The sequence below is a fragment of the Corylus avellana genome, chromosome ca6, assembly GCF_901000735.1.
Source record: "Corylus avellana chromosome ca6, CavTom2PMs-1.0".
Lineage (NCBI taxonomy): Eukaryota > Viridiplantae > Streptophyta > Magnoliopsida > Fagales > Betulaceae > Corylus > Corylus avellana.
The window spans coordinates 30,048,577-30,066,944 of record NC_081546.1 but is presented as its reverse complement, the minus strand read 5'-3'; the positions used below and the strand labels follow the sequence as shown (position 1 = coordinate 30,066,944).

Below are 18,368 nucleotides of genomic sequence, written 5' to 3'. Positions count from 1 at the left end.
CGGTCCAATCAATCTTCTGGATTGAGATACACGGCAATTAAGAGCTTTGGACAGCCAAGTCAATACTTTTGGCTTGAGATTCACGTAAATTAAATGCTAGCAATTTGAATAGTTAATTTAAGAGAAATATATGGGATTCACTTGTTCGGCTAGGAAGTTAGACAATTTAAAATTTATTTGAACAAATGAATTTTATATAAATTAAAGATCATTCTTTTAAAAGAAGACTGTGCTTAATTTTCTGAGAGTTTTTACGGGTTGAACCTTTAATTTAACTGGATTTGGACCTTGGGCTTGGGCTTATTTTCAGGTTCAAATATGTTTGTAAAGCTTGAGCTGAGTTCGAATATATATGTATATACAACCCAATTGAAAAAAGAAAGAAAAAAAAAAACAGTAAAAAAAAAAAGGGGGAAGGCCATGACATGAGGAAGCAGAACACAATTTACATGTGGAGAGGGTGAAAGCGAGGGGTGGACTCGCGCTTCCCTTTTGCATTGAAATTGGGGATTTTGGCAAATGGCGCCAAACCAAAAAGGCAATGTTCCCGCCACTCTCACTGTCTGTCTCTTTATATTCTTTTGATTAAGACGGCAACGAAGAAGAAGAAGAAGAAGAAGAGGGAGTCTATCGGTCTGAGAAACTCCGAGGAAAAAACTGAAAAAAATATGGGATCTGCAGCTCTCTTGGATTCCACCGTTCCCAATGGCGAAGCCCCCGTTAGTGCCGTTTCTGATTCTTCAGTATCAGGTACATGAAGATAAAATTATAGTTAAATTTTAAAATTGTTGATTTCTTGCTCCCATTACATAAATTTCCATGCCCATTAATTGTGGCTTTAAGGGCTTTTATTTTTGCCTTTTCTTTTTGGTGGGTTGGTGGGAGGGATTTGAAGTTATTAGGGTCTGTCTATCGTTGGTCGAAGGCGTTTCTTCTTCTTCTTCTTTTGTGTGTACAAGGTCGTGTTCCAATTTTATTTTAATTCCGATGATTTGCTTGATTTCCCCTGCTTGGTAAGTTTCATTTGAATGAATGGCAGTGCAGTTATTTATAGATATAGCCATTGTGTTTGATAAGTGACTGCAAAGGCATAGATACAAATAGTATAATAATGGGTTCTTTTCCTGTTTCCTATTTTGATATTTAGAGCTGGTTTTGATGTAGAAAGGGGTTTTAGATATAAAATTTTGGACTTTTTTTGGCATGCGTGCTTTTGGATGTGGGTTTCCCTTCAAAACATCAGATTTGTGACTTGACTCCTACAGAGCTTGATAGAGTATGCGTGGTCCTTCATTTATCTCTTCTTTAAAAAGCCATGCTATTTCTTGAACGTTTGTAGTCCACATAAATGCTCTATTGCAAACCAACATCTGGTTTCAATGCACCTTAAAGCTATTCCCTTTCTGTTGATAAGTTGTATGATATTTTGTCGCAGGAGTGACGAAAAAGAAGAGCAAGAAAAAGTCTCCACTTTCTGGCACTAAAATGGCAGCGAAAACTAGCCAAAAAGAGAAGAAAAGAAATGTGTCCCAGTGTAGTGAAGAGCCAGCTGGTTCTAGGAAACTGCCAAAGCGAGCTTCTGCATGCAGAAATTTCAAGGAGCGGTCTGTTTGCATATCTGATAAGTCTTGTCTTGTTGAAACAAAGAAGGATCAGTTTGCAGAGGAAGAGATTCTGGCTGTACGCATTACTTCTGGGCAAGATGATGGGCGCCCAAATAGAAGACTGACTGATTTTATCTTGCATGATGAAAATGGCGCCCCACAGCCGCTTGAGATGTTGGAACTTGATGACATGTTTATCTCTGGTCTTATATTGCCTCTTGAAGAAAGTTCAGACAGGGAAAAGGAAAAGGGTGTCAGGTGTGAAGGCTTTGGGCGGATAGAATCGTGGGACATCTCTGGTTATGAAGATGGTTCTCCCGTGGTATGGATTTCGACTGATATTGCCGATTATGATTGCCGTAAACCTGCAAGTAGCTACAAGAAATTTTATGACCATTTCTTTGCAAAGGCCCGTGCATGTATAGAGGTTTATAAAAAGTTGTCGAGATCTTCTGGAGGGAACCCTGACTCCAGTCTTGATGAGTTGCTTGCTGGAGTTGTTCGCTCAATTAGTGGAAGCAAGCACTTTTCTGGTGGGGTATCTATCAGGGACTTTGTTCTTTCTCAGGGTGAGTTTATTTATAACCAATTGGCAGGTTTGGATGAGACATCAAAGAAGAATGATCAGATATTTGCGGAGATCCCTGCTCTTGTTGCCCTACTAGATGAGAGTAGCAAGCGTGGAAACTTTATGCAAGAAAAAGCACCATCTACAGGTGGGAGTTTAACAATTGGTTTGAAATCGGGAGATGGAGAGAACAAAAAGAATCAATCTGATTCATCCAAATCTACACTGGAGGAAAATGAGGATGTAAAGTTGGCAAGATTGTTGCAAGAAGAAGAGTACTGGCAGTCAATGAAGCAGAAGAAAAATCAGGGTTTGGCCTCCATGTCAAGCAAATTCTACATTAAAATTAATGAAGATGAAATTGCAAATGACTACCCTCTACCTGCTTATTACAAGAATTCTGTAGAAGAAATTGATGAATTCATAGTTTTTGACAGTGATATCATAAGTGACAGTGATCAACTCCCTCGAAGCATGCTTCATAATTGGTCGCTCTACAATTCAGACTTGAGGTTGATTCCCTTGGAACTTCTTCCGATGAAACCATGTACAGATATTGATGTCACTATCTTCGGGTCAGGGGTTATGACTTCTGATGATGGAAGTGGATTCTGTCTTGATACGAATCCTAATCAGTCCTCTTCATGTGGTTCAGGAGCACAAGATGCTGATGGTATTCCAATATATTTGAGTGCAATAAAGGAATGGATGATTGAATTTGGGTCATCAATGGTTTTCATTTCAATCCGTACAGACATGGCCTGGTATGATGCCTCTTTTCTCACATTAAACAGTATCAGAATAATCTTCTTGTATAGTTTATTTTCTATAGAAGTGGGATACACATGAATAAATGTGGAAGTTGGGATAATTTCATTTAAAAGTGTATGCTAATTTCACGAAGTATTTGCAATCATATCACTTTCTCCATACAATTACTGGGATATCTGTGGATTCCTATGGACATTAAAAAAGCCCGGAATAGCTTTCATGCTTTGTACCAAAACAGGGGAAAAAATTGAAGAAGTCATTCTAAATAATATGAAGTATATGTCAATGATATTTCTGATTTCTTGAATTTCTTTAGGTATAGACTCGGCAAACCATCAAAGCAGTATGCTCCATGGTATGAAACGGTTTTGAGAACGGCCAGGCTTGCAATAAGTATCATCACCTTGTTGAAAGAGCAGAGCCGAGTTGCACGACTTTCTTTTGCGGATGTCATCAAGAGACTGTCTGAGTTCAAGAAGGATCATGGTGCGTATGTTTCGTCTGATCAAGCAGCTGTTGAGAGATACGTAGTTGTCCATGGACAGATTATACTGCAGCTGTTTTCGGAATATCCAGATGAGAAGATTAAAAGGTGTGCATTTGTGATTGGTCTTACAAAGAAAATGGAGGAGAGACATCATACCAAATGGTTAGTGAAGAAGAAAAAGGTTCTGCAAAAGGGTGAACCAAATTTGAATCCAAGAGCAGCAATGGGACCTGTGCAATCGAAGAGGAAGGTTATGCAGGCTACAACAACAAGGCTAATCAACAGAATTTGGGGAGAGTACTATTCAAATTACTCGCCAGAGGATTTAAAAGAAGAAACTAATTGTGATTTGAAAGAGGAGGATGAAGTTGAGGAGCAAGAGGAAAATGAAGAAGATGATAATGAGGAGGAGAAGCTATTAGTTTCAGAGGAAACTCAGAAACCTCGTGCAATCTCAAGATCAACTAAATTGTGCTCAATGAATAAAGAAATAAGATGGATTGGGGAGCCTGTTGGGAAAACATGCTCTGGTGAAGTGCTTTATAAAAAAGCCTTTGTTCATGGTGAGGCGATTGCTGTGGGGGGTGCTGTAATAGTGGAAGACAATGAATCATATGAACTTCCCATGATCTATTTTGTGGAGTACATGTTTGAAGCATTGGATGGAACCAAAATGTTCCATGGAAGAATTATGCATCGAGGATCTCAGACTGTTCTTGGCAATGCTGCAAATGAGAGGGAGGTATTTCTGACAAATGAATGCTTGGCGATGGGGTTGGAGGATATAAAACAGATCATTGTTGTGGATATTCGCTTAGTGCCATGGGGACATCAGCATAGGAAGGATAATGCTAATGCTGATAAAATTGATAGAGCTCAAGCAGAAGATAGGAAGAGGAAAGGATTGCCGATTGAATATTACTGTAAAAGCTTGTATTGGCCAGAGAGAGGTGCTTTCTATAGTCTTCCCTTCAAAACTATGGGTCTTGGGTCTGGCTTCTGCCACTCTTGCAAAATAAAAGAAGCACAGAAGGACAAGGAAACATTTGAAGTGAATTCATCTCGGACTGGTTTTGTATACAAGGGAACTGAGTACTCTGTTAATGATTATGTATATGTTGGCCCCCATCATTTTGATGGGGAAAGTACGGAGCATCTAACTTTCAAGGGTGGGAGGAATGTAGGCTTGAAACCTTTTGTTGTGTGCCAAGTGTTGGAGATCATTGCCACAAAGGAAACCAAACGAATTGAAGAAAAATATACACAGGTTAAAGTCAGAAGATTTTTCAGACCAGAAGACATTTCAGTTGAGAAGGCATACTGCTCTGACATTCGTGAAGTAAGATCTCCTTCAAGAAAATCATGTTATTCTAAGTACAATGCATACCTCTATGGGCTTTCTATTTGTCATACTTTGATTATCTTATATTTGTGTTCTATGTATTCACCTAAACTTTTATCCTTGATTTCTTATAACCTTTGATTTTAACCCTTTTCCTATGGTCTGATTTTACAGATCTACTACAGTGAAGAAACACATGTGCTGTCCGTTGAAAAAATTGAAGGTAAATGTGAAGTCAGAAAGAAGAATGATATTCCAGCATGTGACGCTCCTGCCATCTTCCAACAAGTTTTCTTCTGTGAACGTCTGTATGATCCTTCCAAGGGGTCCCTCAAGCAGGTGCTCAGTCTTCTGCTCCCTTGTAATGACGTTAAACCATTTTTATGATTCCAAAGCTGCTTTAACTTTTGCAAATTATATTAGTGGACCATTTACTGGATGCACAGAAAAAAGCTTTGCTCTATTGAAGTATAAATTTTCTTCCCATCTCTTGTGGACAGTTGCCAGCTCATACCAAACTAAGATTCTCAACTGGGGATGTGGATGGAGATGTTGCATCTAGAAAGAAAAAAGGAAAGTGTATAGAGGGGGAAGATAATTTAGGATATGAAAAACAAAGCAAAGCATCTCAGGAAAATTGTTTGGCAACATTAGATATTTTTGCTGGCTGTGGTGGCTTGTCAGAGGGACTGCGGAAGTCTGGTAACCCAAATCTCTTTTCAATTTTTTTTTTCAAATGCTATGTTAGAGAATTTATTTATATTTAAAGCACTTGATGAAGGGCTATTTCCCATCCAACAATGCAGGTGTCTCGTTAACCAAGTGGGCAATTGAGTATGAAGAACCTGCTGGAGATGCCTTTAAACTCAATCACCCAGAGTCAGCGATGTTCATTAATAACTGCAACGTGATTCTTAGGTAAAGTGATTGCATTGAGATAAAGCCTTTCCACAACCACCCCCACCCCTTCCCCAATGTAATTTTTGAGTGACCTGTTATTCTGTTCTAATACAGGGCTGTGATGGAAAAGTGTGGGGATGCAGATGACTGTATTTCAACTTCTGAAGCAGCAGAGCTTGCTGCAGCTCTTAAGGAGAAGGATATTAGTGATTTACCACTTCCGGGACAAGTAGATTTTATAAACGGAGGGCCTCCATGTCAGGTTTGTGCAGATGTTGGCCTCTTTTTCTCCTATCCACCTATCATTTATATCTAATACATCTTTGGCCATTTATTGGATGATAACACTTAAACAAAAGCCGCATTTTTCCAGGGTTTCTCTGGAATGAATAGGTTCAATACAAGCACTTGGAGTAAAGTTCAGTGTGAAATGATCTTAGCATTCTTATCCTTTGCTGATTACTTCCGGCCGAAGTACTTCCTTCTAGAGAATGTGAGGAACTTTGTGTCCTTCAATAAAGGGCAGACATTCCGTTTAACTCTTGCTTCACTTCTTGAGATGGGTTATCAGGTAGATATGTTCATGCATGTATTTGAGTGGTATATGTTTGTTGTATGCATTTGGGTTAATGTGCATGTGGTTCTGGAGCTTATGGGTGTTGGTTTTGTTTGTGTTAAGGTGAGGTTTGGTATTCTGGAAGCTGGAGCTTATGGTGTTTCTCAGTCACGAAAACGTGCATTTATATGGGCTGCCTCCCCTGAAGAGATGCTCCCAGAGTGGCCAGAGCCAATGCATGTCTTTGCTGCCCCGGAGTTGAGAATAACATTATCGGGGAATCTGCAGTATGCTGCTGCTCGAAGTACAGCAAGTGGAGCCCCTTTCCGTGCAATAACTGTAAGAGATACAATTGGTGAACTCCCGGCCGTAGGGAATGGTGCCTCCAAGCAAAATCTAGAGGTATATCTAGTAGTTGTATGTACTTCTTCAGACTAACTGATATGTAACTCGCCTTTAACTATCTTATTCTCTGGCTTCTTGTTTCTCAGTATCAAAATGACCCCGTGTCATGGTTTCAAAAGAAAATTCGCGGGAATATGGTTCTTCTGACCGATCATATATCAAAAGAAATGAATGAGCTTAATCTCATTCGATGTCAGAAAATTCCAAAGCGGCCAGGTTCTGATTGGCATGACCTTCCAGATGAAAAGGTACTAACATAATTATTGGAGTTGAGGTTGTTATTAGCCTACTTTTGAGTTTGTCAACCTCTATTTTTGTATATGCAATTTACAATTCATGTAAAATGCAGATAAAATTGTCTACTGGACAAATTGTTGATTTGATACCATGGTGCCTGCCGAACACGGCCAAGCGACACAATCAGTGGAAGGGGCTGTTTGGGAGGTTGGATTGGGAAGGGAACTTCCCAACTTCCATCACGGACCCTCAACCAATGGGTAAGGTGGGGATGTGCTTTCATCCTGAGCAGGACAGGATCCTTACAGTTCGTGAATGTGCCCGATCGCAAGTAAGATTTCAATGTCCTTTGATCATTACCTAATTGCCATCAAAAGAAACTTTAAGACATGGGTTTCAACAAACATGAGAACTGGAAATCTTTTTGGAGTTCAAATTTATTTTGAATTATAATCTGGATTCTGAGGGTTATTTGGGAGTATGGACAGCTAGTTATACTGAACCAACAAATTCACAATCTAATCAAGTTAACCAAGAATTCCCTCTATTGCAGGGTTTCCCAGATAGCTACCAGTTTGCTGGTAATATTCAACACAAGCACCGGCAGATCGGAAATGCCGTACCTCCTCCATTGGCATATGCGTTAGGGAGAAAACTCAAGGAAGCGTTGGACAGTAAGAGGTCTACATAATGCATTAGCCGTCTATCATTTTCTATTGGGTTATCATTTTCCCAATGATGGTTACCTAAAAGTTCGTGGATATTGCCCCATTCGTTTACAAAATGTGTAATTCATGTCTTTACTTTTCCCTCTTTTTTTAACCCCCGTCTATGTCAGTATGGGATTAATGGATATTGCTTTGTAAGAACTGACTTTTAACATAAATAAAAAGAAAGAAGAAAAAGGAAGGGAAGGCCATTTGCAAAGCCAAAAATCTGTAGGTAAACACACCTGGACTTATTAGCCCCACTCACCTCATTAAGGGATATAATATTAGCCTGAATTAAGATTGTTTGCCACAACTTGTGAATTTAACATAAGTTGACATACAATTTGTGAATTAAGATTGAGATATTTGATTTGTATAATTTAAATGGAAAGAAATTTTGATACGAAATTACTAAATTTGGATTAAGGGTTTGATTTGTTTAATTAAATGAATAAAGTTAATGTACCCATATAAAGTAAAAGGTGGTAATGCAAACTAGTTAATCATACAAAACAAGATTCCTATTTCCAATAATATATACACAATTTCAAAAGGTTGGTTCAAGTGATAAGGACCTTGATTTTGGTAGCATTTTTATTAGGTCTAAGATTCAAATTTCTTTAAATGCAAATAATTTCTTCAAGTCATGTCTTCTGGCGAAGCCAAGTCTTACTCGATCTATGTGGAAAGAGCACTTTGCACTTGTCCAAAACTAGCACGAACGAAAAACCTTTAAAGAAGAAACTGCGCTTCAATTTGGGATGGAAGGGAACAATCCCATATTGGCAGCAATCACCGGTGACGGAACTTGGGCCGAACTGTCACCACCCCAGGCCTCAACTCGTCAAAGTGATATCTGCACCAATAACGCTTCTGCTCATTTACATAACAAATCTCAAGTGCACCATTTCCAACTTGTTAAAATTTCATTCTGTTAGGTTAGGAAGAAGGAATTTCAACCTGTTCTCATTGAGGTAACTCCTCACAGCTGTTGGGATTGCAGCATGTCCTCGGCTATGATTCCCTACACCTGTAGGAGTAGACACGGCATTTAATTGTCACTGACTTGCAACTATGAATGTGGCTTCGATTCATTATGATTCAACAACAACATTAAATCAATCATGATGATAAAAGTGAAATGGCTACACACTGCAAACTTTAAAACAGTCTGAAAAGAACACGTGAAGCATTTAAATCTTCATTACAAATTCAATGCAGGCACCCAACAATTTGTAGTTGGACCAAGAGTAAACGCAATCTTTAATAGCAAAAATAGCTACTTCAGTGCAGGTCATCTAACCTGTTATGACCTGTAATGACGTTGGCCTCTGCCTTCTTGATGGTATATCTAACTTTTCTGCATCCGTGAAAGTAGAGGACTCAGAGACCCCTTTTGGAAATACTGATGAATGATTTGGGTGCACTTGGGTTTCAATCTCCTGCAGACGCTCTTGCAAGGCTTGAATAGCTTCTGCTGCGTGAAGACCATGCAAGTCCAATTTCCACAAATCGTTGCCGCCATTTCTGATACTAAGAATTTCCTTGGCTGCCTTGGCATTCAGCCTCTCAGCAGCCGACCAGTGTTGTCGAGCCTTGAGAGAGTGGTGTTGGGCAGATGCATGATCATCTCTTTGAAAGGCATTTGTGGCCGCCCTTGAGTGCTGGGACGCTGACCTGTTCATTCAACAAATCTCACTCACTACCTACCATCTATTATATGCTGATCAAACACCATACAGATTTTCATCAACTATGGTAATTACTGCATTCTAAAAGTCCCGTCTTTAGAACTCAAAATTATGTGTCTCAAAACTGATACAGAGATTCCAATAATGGTTTCAAGCCATCCGCCCACTTATTAGGACAAATGGGTCCCATAAAAGACTCGCATCTAGCCATTGATAGCAATCCGAATCCTCTCATAACAATATAACATCCATCACAAGCAAAAGCGAAAGGTAATACATCATTAACAGGGCTTTTATGGTACATAGCGATATAAAATTTAAAGTCCTGAACATGCAGGTAGATGCCGCCATATTCATACGTACCTCATCGTTTTCAACGCATCTTTTCTATGGATCAAGTATAAGTCATCCTCTTCCCACTCGGGTTCGACGGGCATGGACTTCAACCGCTCCAAAATAAATTTTTGGTCAATGGCCTCGTCGGAAAGCTTTTCCCCAAAACAATCGTTTTCGTCAACCAATTCCTTGCCGTTGTATTTGAGAGAGTCCTCAATATCAGCGAGGCTCCGGCTCGTAGTCATTGTGTTTCCCAAAGGAACACTATAACTAGAATCCATCTCTGCATTGCTTGTTGGTCCGTGGTCTTCAAAGCCGTCGTAATTGGCAACCATTGCCTTCAACAAAGTTGAGGCCCTATCCATATTATTATCCGCTGCTGCCAGGACATCCTGAAGCAGGCTATTGTCCGCCCAAGGGTGGAGCTCTTGTAGCTTCGGAACGGCTAAAACGCGGTCGTTTTCCTTATTGCTAGACGTTCCACGAGAATCACCGACTAGTGTTTTTGCCGGTTTTTGGTATTTCCCATGCTTCTGATCATCTGCCAAAGCTGGAAAATCTACAGACGGGAGGAGTAAAGATGAGGAGGAAGGCTTGTCGTTATCGTTGTTATTATTTGCGAGACAGGGGACCAGAGGTGGGAAGGGTTCGTTGAGAATATCGGGTTCAAGGCCTTGTTTCTGTCGCTGCTTCAGGTCAAAGGCGGCCCAACCACCAGATTTACCCCTCCCCCGTGACATCTTCTGCCGTCGCCAAGAGCTGGCACCAATGGAAAATATAAATAATTCCCAAAAGCAAACGGATCTGGAAGAAATTACAACAAGTAGATTAGAAATAGGAAAGAGGAACCAAATACCTTGTCAGATTGTGTTGATCTTTTCCGGTGGGTGTTATTTGGGCAGGAATGGTGGTACCCAAGGCGTGGATCGATCGGACGGCTCAGATATCGACGGAATCACAAGAACATACAGAACTTGTGCAATCACACTCACACGCTCCCACGAACCGATTCTGCATCTCTTATCCATATAATATTCACAGAGAGACGAAGCAGAAACAATTTCTCACGGAGACGGAAGAGATGAGTCTGAGGACGACAATGATTGCAGTTGCAGACGGAGAAAGGAAAAAAGGGGCGACGGGCGGCTTCTTAAATTACGAAATTATCCTCACTCCTTGACGCGTTCTCAAATAAGAGGCGATGACTACTCGGAAGACTTTTAGATACGTCCCTGTTTTGTGTTTTTTCTCTCATCCTGCTTGACTTTTAGATACCAAAAATGCAAATAACATTTATCCCAATAAAAAAAAGTTAAATTCGTGTAAGTCCACTTAACTAATAAGAGGAAAATTGACTTTTAGGTATGGGCATGTGACAAATAACTTTACAGGAATACAGGGTTTAAAATCTTCTACCTTATCTCTCACTTTTTCATATCAATTTTTACACTCTTAAAAATCACTTTAAAAAGAAAAAATGTGAAAATTATTAGTGTAAAAAAGTGGAATGTATCGATCATAAATTCATACTTAATTTTTGTTACCTTCATCTTCCTTTGCCGCGCGAAGCTAACAACATTGATCTATTACAGTCTTTTTGTTATTATCTTTTTTTATTGGATATGGAATGAGAAATTATTATACATTTGCTACTTATGATTATGAAATATCGATTTTTATCATGAATCAAGCTGTGAATTTGTATGATTGATATAATATATATATATAAAATTATATTAATAAGGTTTTGTATCTAACTCAATCCGTTTATATTAAATATGTTAAATCATATCATATTCATGTCAACTCAACTGTTTTATTAAATAAATTATGTAAACCATGTAATTGAACAAGCTATCGAGAATCGAGAGGGAATTAATAATGCTATGAGTGCAGTTGCAGCATTGGATTAAGAATACTCTTCACAAAAAAAAAAAAAAAAAGCCTTGGATTAAGAATAATGCTACACACATATATATATATATATATATATATATATATATATATATATATCATATTTTTATATTGACCCTTAAAATAAGCATTGAAAAAAACTCTAATATAATATAATTCTTCTGCAACTATCGCACGGTAGATGCACACAGTTAAAAATTTCACGTCTCTCATATTTTAGAGTTTAGAGCAGACGAAATCCTTGACCTGCCCAATCAACTGCGACGACTCCGGCAATTCGGGAAACAGATAAAACGCGTGGATCATGCTCGGATACTCCATTAGCCGCGCCTCTTTCCCTGATTTCTTTAACCAATCGTAGTACCTCCTCTGCCAGTCCTGTAACGGGTCGAATCCCCCGACAAACACAACCGTAGCCGGATACTCCGTAGCCGACATATCAATCGCATTCGGCCCGCTCACGTTGGCCGCCTCGTGGTCCCGGTTAGCCCCGTCTGGCAAGAACACCTTCCAAAGCCAATCCGTCCTGGCCATCGAAACCAACGGAGCCCTCGCTAATCGGATCTCCGACTCTGTCCGCTCCTCTCCCCCGAAAAACGGCTGGATCGATATCAACCCGGTAACGTTCACGACCCGAAATCTCTCCCGACACGCCCGAACCGCCACATGGTGGGCCAAGTTCGCACCCGCGCTATCACCAGCCAAGAAACACTTGGACACGTCACCAATCTCAGGCAGTACCTGTACGTCGTGGTCGCGGTCGAGGAATTTAAGAACGTCCAAACCATCGTCGTATGGACAAGGGAAGCGATGCTCGGGGGAGAGACGGTAATTGACGGAGATAACAACAGCAGGGAGTCTACGTGCGAAACGACGGCAAACGGCGTCGTATGCTTTGGAAGAGGGTGAGAGGAATGCGAAGCCGCCGCCGTGGAAGAAGATGAGGACCGGGAGGGAAGTGGCGTTGGTGGTGGGAGTGAAGAGGCGGAACCAGAGGTTGCGCTCTGGGTCGACGGTGATGTCGGAGGACTTGACACCGTTGATGGGATTGGGAGTAGGAGGTGAGCTGAAATCGAGGAGGGAGAAGATACGGCGGTTGAGGGTTCCGTTGGTACGGCGAACGGCGTCGGTGACGGCTGATGCGGCGGAGATGGAGAGGCGAGTCCTCCATGGGAGGGCCGGTACAGAATCGGATGAGTTGCTGCTCATGTTGCCAGGAGGAGGTGTATCGTGATTCGTGTATGTGTGGTGAAGGTGAAGAAGATGAGAGGAGGAGAAATAAGGAAATTAAGAGCAACTGGGGATGTAGATAGTAAGTTGCTGAAAATGGCCGAATAAAATGGAGGAGGGAGGTGGGGGACAAGTACAGGTGAGAGAGAGGCCCTTCAATTAATGTTCGCGGCCCATCAATTTCTTAAGCGGGCCGAGGGGTAAAGTACCAACCGTCTCTTTTTAAATTTTTAATTACGATAATATCCATCTAAATTACTACAAATTATTAATGTCCTTCCTAATAATAACGAATATATCTTTAATAAAATTAAAATCAAAAAATTAAAAAATTAAACTAGAATTTTTTTAAAAAAATAAATCTTATATTTTAAATTGATGTGTACCAAATATTGCACATTTAAACCCATTAATGTACATTAATTAATCCTTTAGCAGTGTTGTAATCTAATGTTTTGTGTTAGTTTTATGTTTTCAGTATTTTTAAATTGTTAAAGGTAAACTGCATATTTAAAGTGAAAAATACGGAGTTTTGGAAGAAAGCCACCAAGGAGTAGCATCGCGCGAGCACAAATGAGCAACAAAAGGTTCTACATGCGTTGGTGCACTCGAGCGCACTGGTCATGCGATCGAGCGCACCCACGGCCAAGACTCGCACCAACGTGCGAGCACACATGCGCTGCAGGAGAAATCTCATGCTCGAGTGTACTCGAGCGAACCTAGTGTGCGATCGAGGGCACTAGCAGAAACTCATTTAGGCATCGATTTTAGGGTTTTAAACCATAGAAGCCCCTATAAATACAATGTGAAGCTTCAAGAAGAGGCGACTGGTGACAAGTCCGAAATTCTTTACAGTTTTTCTCCATTTCAATATAGTTTTTCTTAGGTTTAGATTTATTTTCAATCATGTGTAGCTAAATTTTCGACCTTAGTTGAGAATGAAGCCTCACCGATGAATAACGCATTTTCATGTAAGTAAATATTTTCTGATTTATTGGATTTTTAAGGTCTCAATTGTTTTGTTTTAATTCAATTATTGAAATTATTCTTGGATATCTACTGTGATTCCCAGATACATGTGATGATTTAGGAGAATTTCATGTGATTGTTTGCTTGGATCTTTATTGAAATAAAATTTGATATATATTTGTGATTTGTCCAACGGATACAATTAATAATTTGGTTTAATTCGGATATATTTTGTGATTTGTATAAAGGATGGATACATTAGATGATTTAATTGATTTATGAAGTATAGTAAAACATACATAGGATTTTATTGATGAGAACTTCAGATTTTATTGATGAATATGGAATTGTTCTGAATTTGTGAGTGTGGATTCCGTAACTTTAGTATTTTATCTTTTGATTTTTTTGTCTATTTCTTTGTCGTTTACGTTTTATTTTATTCAAAAATAAAAATCATTCGGAACGAGGTTAAAATATAACTAATTTAGATATAAATTAATTTTTTGTAGAAATAAAGTAAACGTATGATCTTGATTGTAGGAATCTCCTGTTAGGGTGGATATCCAATGGAGGACAAAAGTAACGTGATAATGAGAGAACGAATTTTGACGTACGTTCTTCTCATTATCAAACTCTATTTATAGAGTTAGAATATGACTCTTTATCAAGAGTCACAACTTGTCACTCTATCATAACCTCCATGGAAGGTTGTGATTGGCTATGGGAATGACCACACTAGTTATGGTGTGATCACCCTTTAAACCATCATCTCCCACTTGATCACACTTTAACATTATGTAATCTAGTTGAACATTATCACCTTGGTACCAAATGTAATTTTTTATTCATGTCAACTCTCATCTGTTAAATTTACAGATCGGCATTAGATTATGACATTTTATAATGTATATACAATCTTGTCATCTTATCTAATCGCACCTTTTTCCATATATTTTCACACTGCTTAATATATTAAGGCGACTTCATTTCGTTTTTAACTAAACGAACAACATCAATTCTCTGTGGTAAGGAACACTGGTCCACACCTATTCCACAATTGACGATTTCAGCCATACACAAAACTATGTGTTGACTTGAACTGATATTTCTTAATCGAGTGTTTCCTTGATGCCTTTTATCGGTGTCTTTTACACTATAAGATCATATATATATTACCAACTTGTAACATAATGTCTCTTGGTGAACCTTACATTTATAAAAGTTGTAATATTATTTCTTAAGTGTCTTTTGTCTATTACCTGACCAATTATTCCCCTTATAAAAACAGAATTGCACAAAAATTGTTCAATCAAGCATCCCTGAATCCTTCCGCTTGTGCTTAAACATATATGTAGCTACCACCTAGGTGTTTCTTAATCTCATTGTAGCTACATGCTCTTTGAATTTTTCCAAAGATAATCATTTGGTCATAGGATCGGCTACCATCTCTGTTGAAGGTATAAATTCAATTTTAATTTCCCCTCTTTCCACTATATCTTAAATTGTGCTCCATTTTTTATTAAAGAGATAGCAGACTTGTTATCACAAAACATATTGACTGGCTTGCTGTTTAAACCTAAATTTAGACTTTCTACAAAGCGTCTAATCCACACTGCATTACTTATTGCTGTGCTGCATGATATATATTCAGCTTCCATAGTGGATTTTGCAACGCAATTTTGTTTCTTGCTTAACCAAAAAATAGCTATTCCACCAAACAAGAACACATATCCACTTGTTGATTTTCTATCATCAGCGTCCCCAGCAAAATCCGCATCTGGGAATCCTTTAATTTCTAGATCACTTATACCAAAACATAAGCCCATGTTTTTAGTGCCTTGTAAATATCTAAATATACGTTTTACTGCTTGCCAATGTGTCTTCCCTAGATTAGATTGATATCTGCTTACTAATCCCACCGCATAACAAATATCAGGTCTTGTAGTTGTCATTGCATACATGAGACTGCCCACAGCTTGGGCATAGGGGATAGATTTCATCTCTTGAATCTATGTCTCATTTTGAGGACACATTGATTTATTCAAGTATTGACCTCTTGAAATATGTGTTTTTAGAGGCTTACATTCATATTAAACCTCTTAACTATCTTTTCCAGATATTTTTCTTGATCCAAATATAATAATTTTAAATTTCTATTTCTAGAAATTCTTATTCCTAAGACATAGGTAGCAGTACCTATATCTTTCATTTCAAATTTGGATGACAAGAAGGATTTTGTTTTATTTATCATATCTGGACAGTTACTTGTTAGCAGTATATCGTCTACATATAATGATAATATTGTTAATTTATTATTTTCATTACATATGTAAACACAATGATCTAGTGGTGTAGTGCCCCAGAATTTTCAAAGCTATTTAAATAGATTATTTTGATAATGATGTTATTTTAATATCCATTGTAGCTAAAGATTTTAATTCTTGGGAAATTTATGAGAGTGGTAATTAGAGAATGGTAATTGGTGAAATAATAGGATAGTAAATGGTAGGTATAAGGATGGTAGAATAAGAAGGTAGAATAGTATAGGTAGAATAGTATAGGGTTGGTAGAATAGTATAGGGTTGGTGAAATAGTATAGGGTTGGTGAAATAGTATAGGGTTGGTAAAATAGTAAAATGAAGGTATGATTGTAAATTGAAGGTAGAATAGTATAGGGTTGGTGAAATAGTATAGGGTTGGTAAAATAGTAAAATGAAGGTATGATTGTAAATTGAAGGTAGAATAGTATAGGGTTGGTGAAATAGTATAGGGTTGGTGAAATAGTAAAATGAGGGTATAATTGTAAATTGAAGGTAGAATAGTGTTTGATTTTCTCCTATAAATAGAGCTCTTCTCCTTTAGTATTTTCACCACTCATCTCCTCTCCCATCTCTTGCATATATTCTTCCTTCTTCCGCTTTTTACTCGGTCTTTCTTCTTTCTAAGAGTGTTTACTCAGAACAGAGAGAGAAAGGGCGAGACCAAGCGCTACAAGAAAGAAAGAACACAAAAGATAGCGGACTTTAGAAAGTAGTTTCAAAAGATATACTAGTGGTGTTAGTCATATTGGAGCAACTAGATTCTTTCATACCACTTTTAGCTTCAGTCTAGAGGTAAGTAAATTCACTACCCCTTCTAAAATTACTTCATGTCATGCTATTTATTCATTCTTTAGTAAATTGTAAATGATTATTTTATTTACGTATTATGAAGTTATGTTGCATGCATGAAGGATTTCTAAATGAATTATCTAGAAAGTTTCTATTTCTTTAAATGCTTTCTAAGTACAACAAGTTTATATTTGAAAAGGTTTCGATTTTTTAGAAAAGAAAGTTGAGAAATGATGATGATTATAAGAAAGAAAAATGATGATAAACCCTTTTACATGTTGCCCTAAGATGCATTAAAAGAAGTACAAAGAAAAGTACAAAAGATGAGATAAATGTTTATGAAATGATGGCACATGTATGGAGGAGAGTATTTTTGGCCCCAAGATAAGTAAGAATGAGAAGAATTCGGTACCGATACTCGGATGGAGGCGAAACCACTGAAGGAGGCTATGCCAGAAGGTGGTATTCCATCAACAGACCGTTGAGTGCACAAAGAGAAAGAGTTAATTGACGGTCGGGCATGGCTGAGGCTTCAGTTCAGTGCCATGGTCATAGGACCCGCAACCCTTGTACACAGGGGTAATAGTGTATATGGGCCCTATTATGAGAAAATGATACTATAATTTCAACGATGATATGCTATGATGATTTACAAAGATTATTTATAATGATGCATTATGATGATGATTTATAAAGATGATTTACAACGATGATCTATTACTAGATGTAATAGTATGTATATGTTACGGGAGATGCAACAGTACATACATATATTATTATGGCTAGAAGTATATTTATTTGCGAAAATGATTTTCAAAACTGAGAACAAGGAGTAAAACTATTTATGGTTGTGGATTTTACTTACTGAGCCCCTTTGGGCTTATTCAGTTTTATTTCTTGTTTTCAGGTAGAAAGGATGCTGGAATAGGAGACCGGAATGGGGACGGGAATAATTATTAATTTTCAAAATCTTTTCATATCAGTAATTGTAATAATATTCAGCACTAAAGTTTAATGATTTCTAATTTCACTTGTAATAAAATCTCTTGAATAATGTTTTATACATTTATCGTATCCTTTAAATTCAAGTACTCTGGTAGACCTTATAGATCTTTGCAAAAATTTTTGTTGTGAAAGAAGAAAAGTAGCAAACTCGGCCTTAACGAGCTGGGGATGTTACAGTATAGGCGCCCGCCGCACGCGCGCGCGCGCACACACACACACACACATATATATATATGTGTGTGTGTATTGTCATTGGTATGGTAAAGTCAATATATATATATATATATATATATATATATATACTCTTCTATATATATATATCCTGCTCTCTCTATTGTGTTTAAATTCATGTACAGGTTGAACATGTCATATTTAGGTCAACCCAACAAGACTTATCTGTTAAATTGGTTATGCAGGTCGAATTGTGTTAAGTCAACCTAACATGACCTGTTTATTAAATGGGTTATACATATCATGTCGTGTCATTCGCTTATTTAAATAGGTTGTGTCAAGGTTTAGGGGTTGCCGGGTTG

At 38.1% G+C, this 18,368-nt stretch overlaps 3 protein-coding genes across 3 annotated transcripts; 1 reads left to right on the top strand and 2 right to left on the bottom strand.

The window, feature by feature from the left end:
- The first annotated feature begins 417 nt into the window (after positions 1-417).
- On the top strand, positions 418-7,887 carry LOC132184985 (DNA (cytosine-5)-methyltransferase 1-like). Its single transcript, XM_059598793.1, has 12 exons — positions 418-750; positions 1,436-2,936; positions 3,260-4,769; positions 4,947-5,111; positions 5,273-5,474; positions 5,579-5,690; positions 5,787-5,934; positions 6,046-6,243; positions 6,352-6,630; positions 6,720-6,881; positions 6,983-7,201; positions 7,424-7,887. The coding sequence occupies exons 1-12, from the start codon at positions 669-671 to the stop codon at positions 7,559-7,561; spliced, it is 4,716 nt and encodes a 1,571-aa protein (XP_059454776.1). The 5' UTR covers positions 418-668; the 3' UTR covers positions 7,562-7,887.
- Positions 7,888-8,079: 192 nt separating this feature from the next.
- Positions 8,080-10,979, bottom strand: LOC132185783 (uncharacterized). The gene is made up of 5 exons (XM_059599569.1): positions 10,464-10,979; positions 9,635-10,366; positions 8,884-9,257; positions 8,541-8,610; positions 8,080-8,436 (listed from the first exon to the last, which is right to left on the bottom strand). The coding sequence occupies exons 2-5, from the start codon at positions 10,345-10,347 to the stop codon at positions 8,373-8,375; spliced, it is 1,221 nt and encodes a 406-aa protein (XP_059455552.1). The 5' UTR covers positions 10,348-10,366; positions 10,464-10,979; the 3' UTR covers positions 8,080-8,372.
- Positions 10,980-11,627: 648 nt separating this feature from the next.
- On the bottom strand, positions 11,628-13,120 carry LOC132184553 (probable carboxylesterase 18). The gene has a single exon (XM_059598233.1). It carries the CDS (start codon positions 12,728-12,730, stop codon positions 11,738-11,740), a length of 993 nt encoding a protein of 330 aa, XP_059454216.1. The 5' UTR covers positions 12,731-13,120; the 3' UTR covers positions 11,628-11,737.
- Positions 13,121-18,368: the final 5,248 nt, after the last annotated feature.

Coding starts and splice junctions, on each gene's coding strand:
- LOC132184985 (XM_059598793.1), top strand. CDS start 669: ATGGGATCTGCAGCTCTCTTGGATTCCACCGTTCCCAATGGCGAAGCC. Junction 2,937..3,259: donor ATCCGTACAGACATGGCCTG/GTATGATGCCTC, acceptor GAATTTCTTTAG/GTATAGACTCGGCAAACCAT. Junction 4,770..4,946: donor ACTGCTCTGACATTCGTGAA/GTAAGATCTCCT, acceptor CTGATTTTACAG/ATCTACTACAGTGAAGAAAC.
- LOC132184553 (XM_059598233.1), bottom strand. CDS start 12,730: ATGAGCAGCAACTCATCCGATTCTGTACCGGCCCTCCCATGGAGGACT.
- LOC132185783 (XM_059599569.1), bottom strand. CDS start 10,347: ATGTCACGGGGGAGGGGTAAATCTGGTGGTTGGGCCGCCTTTGACCTG. Junction 9,258..9,634: donor GATGCGTTGAAAACGATGAG/GTACGTATGAAT, acceptor TTGAATGAACAG/GTCAGCGTCCCAGCACTCAA. Junction 8,437..8,540: donor AGTTACCTCAATGAGAACAG/GTTGAAATTCCT, acceptor TTATTGGTGCAG/ATATCACTTTGACGAGTTGA.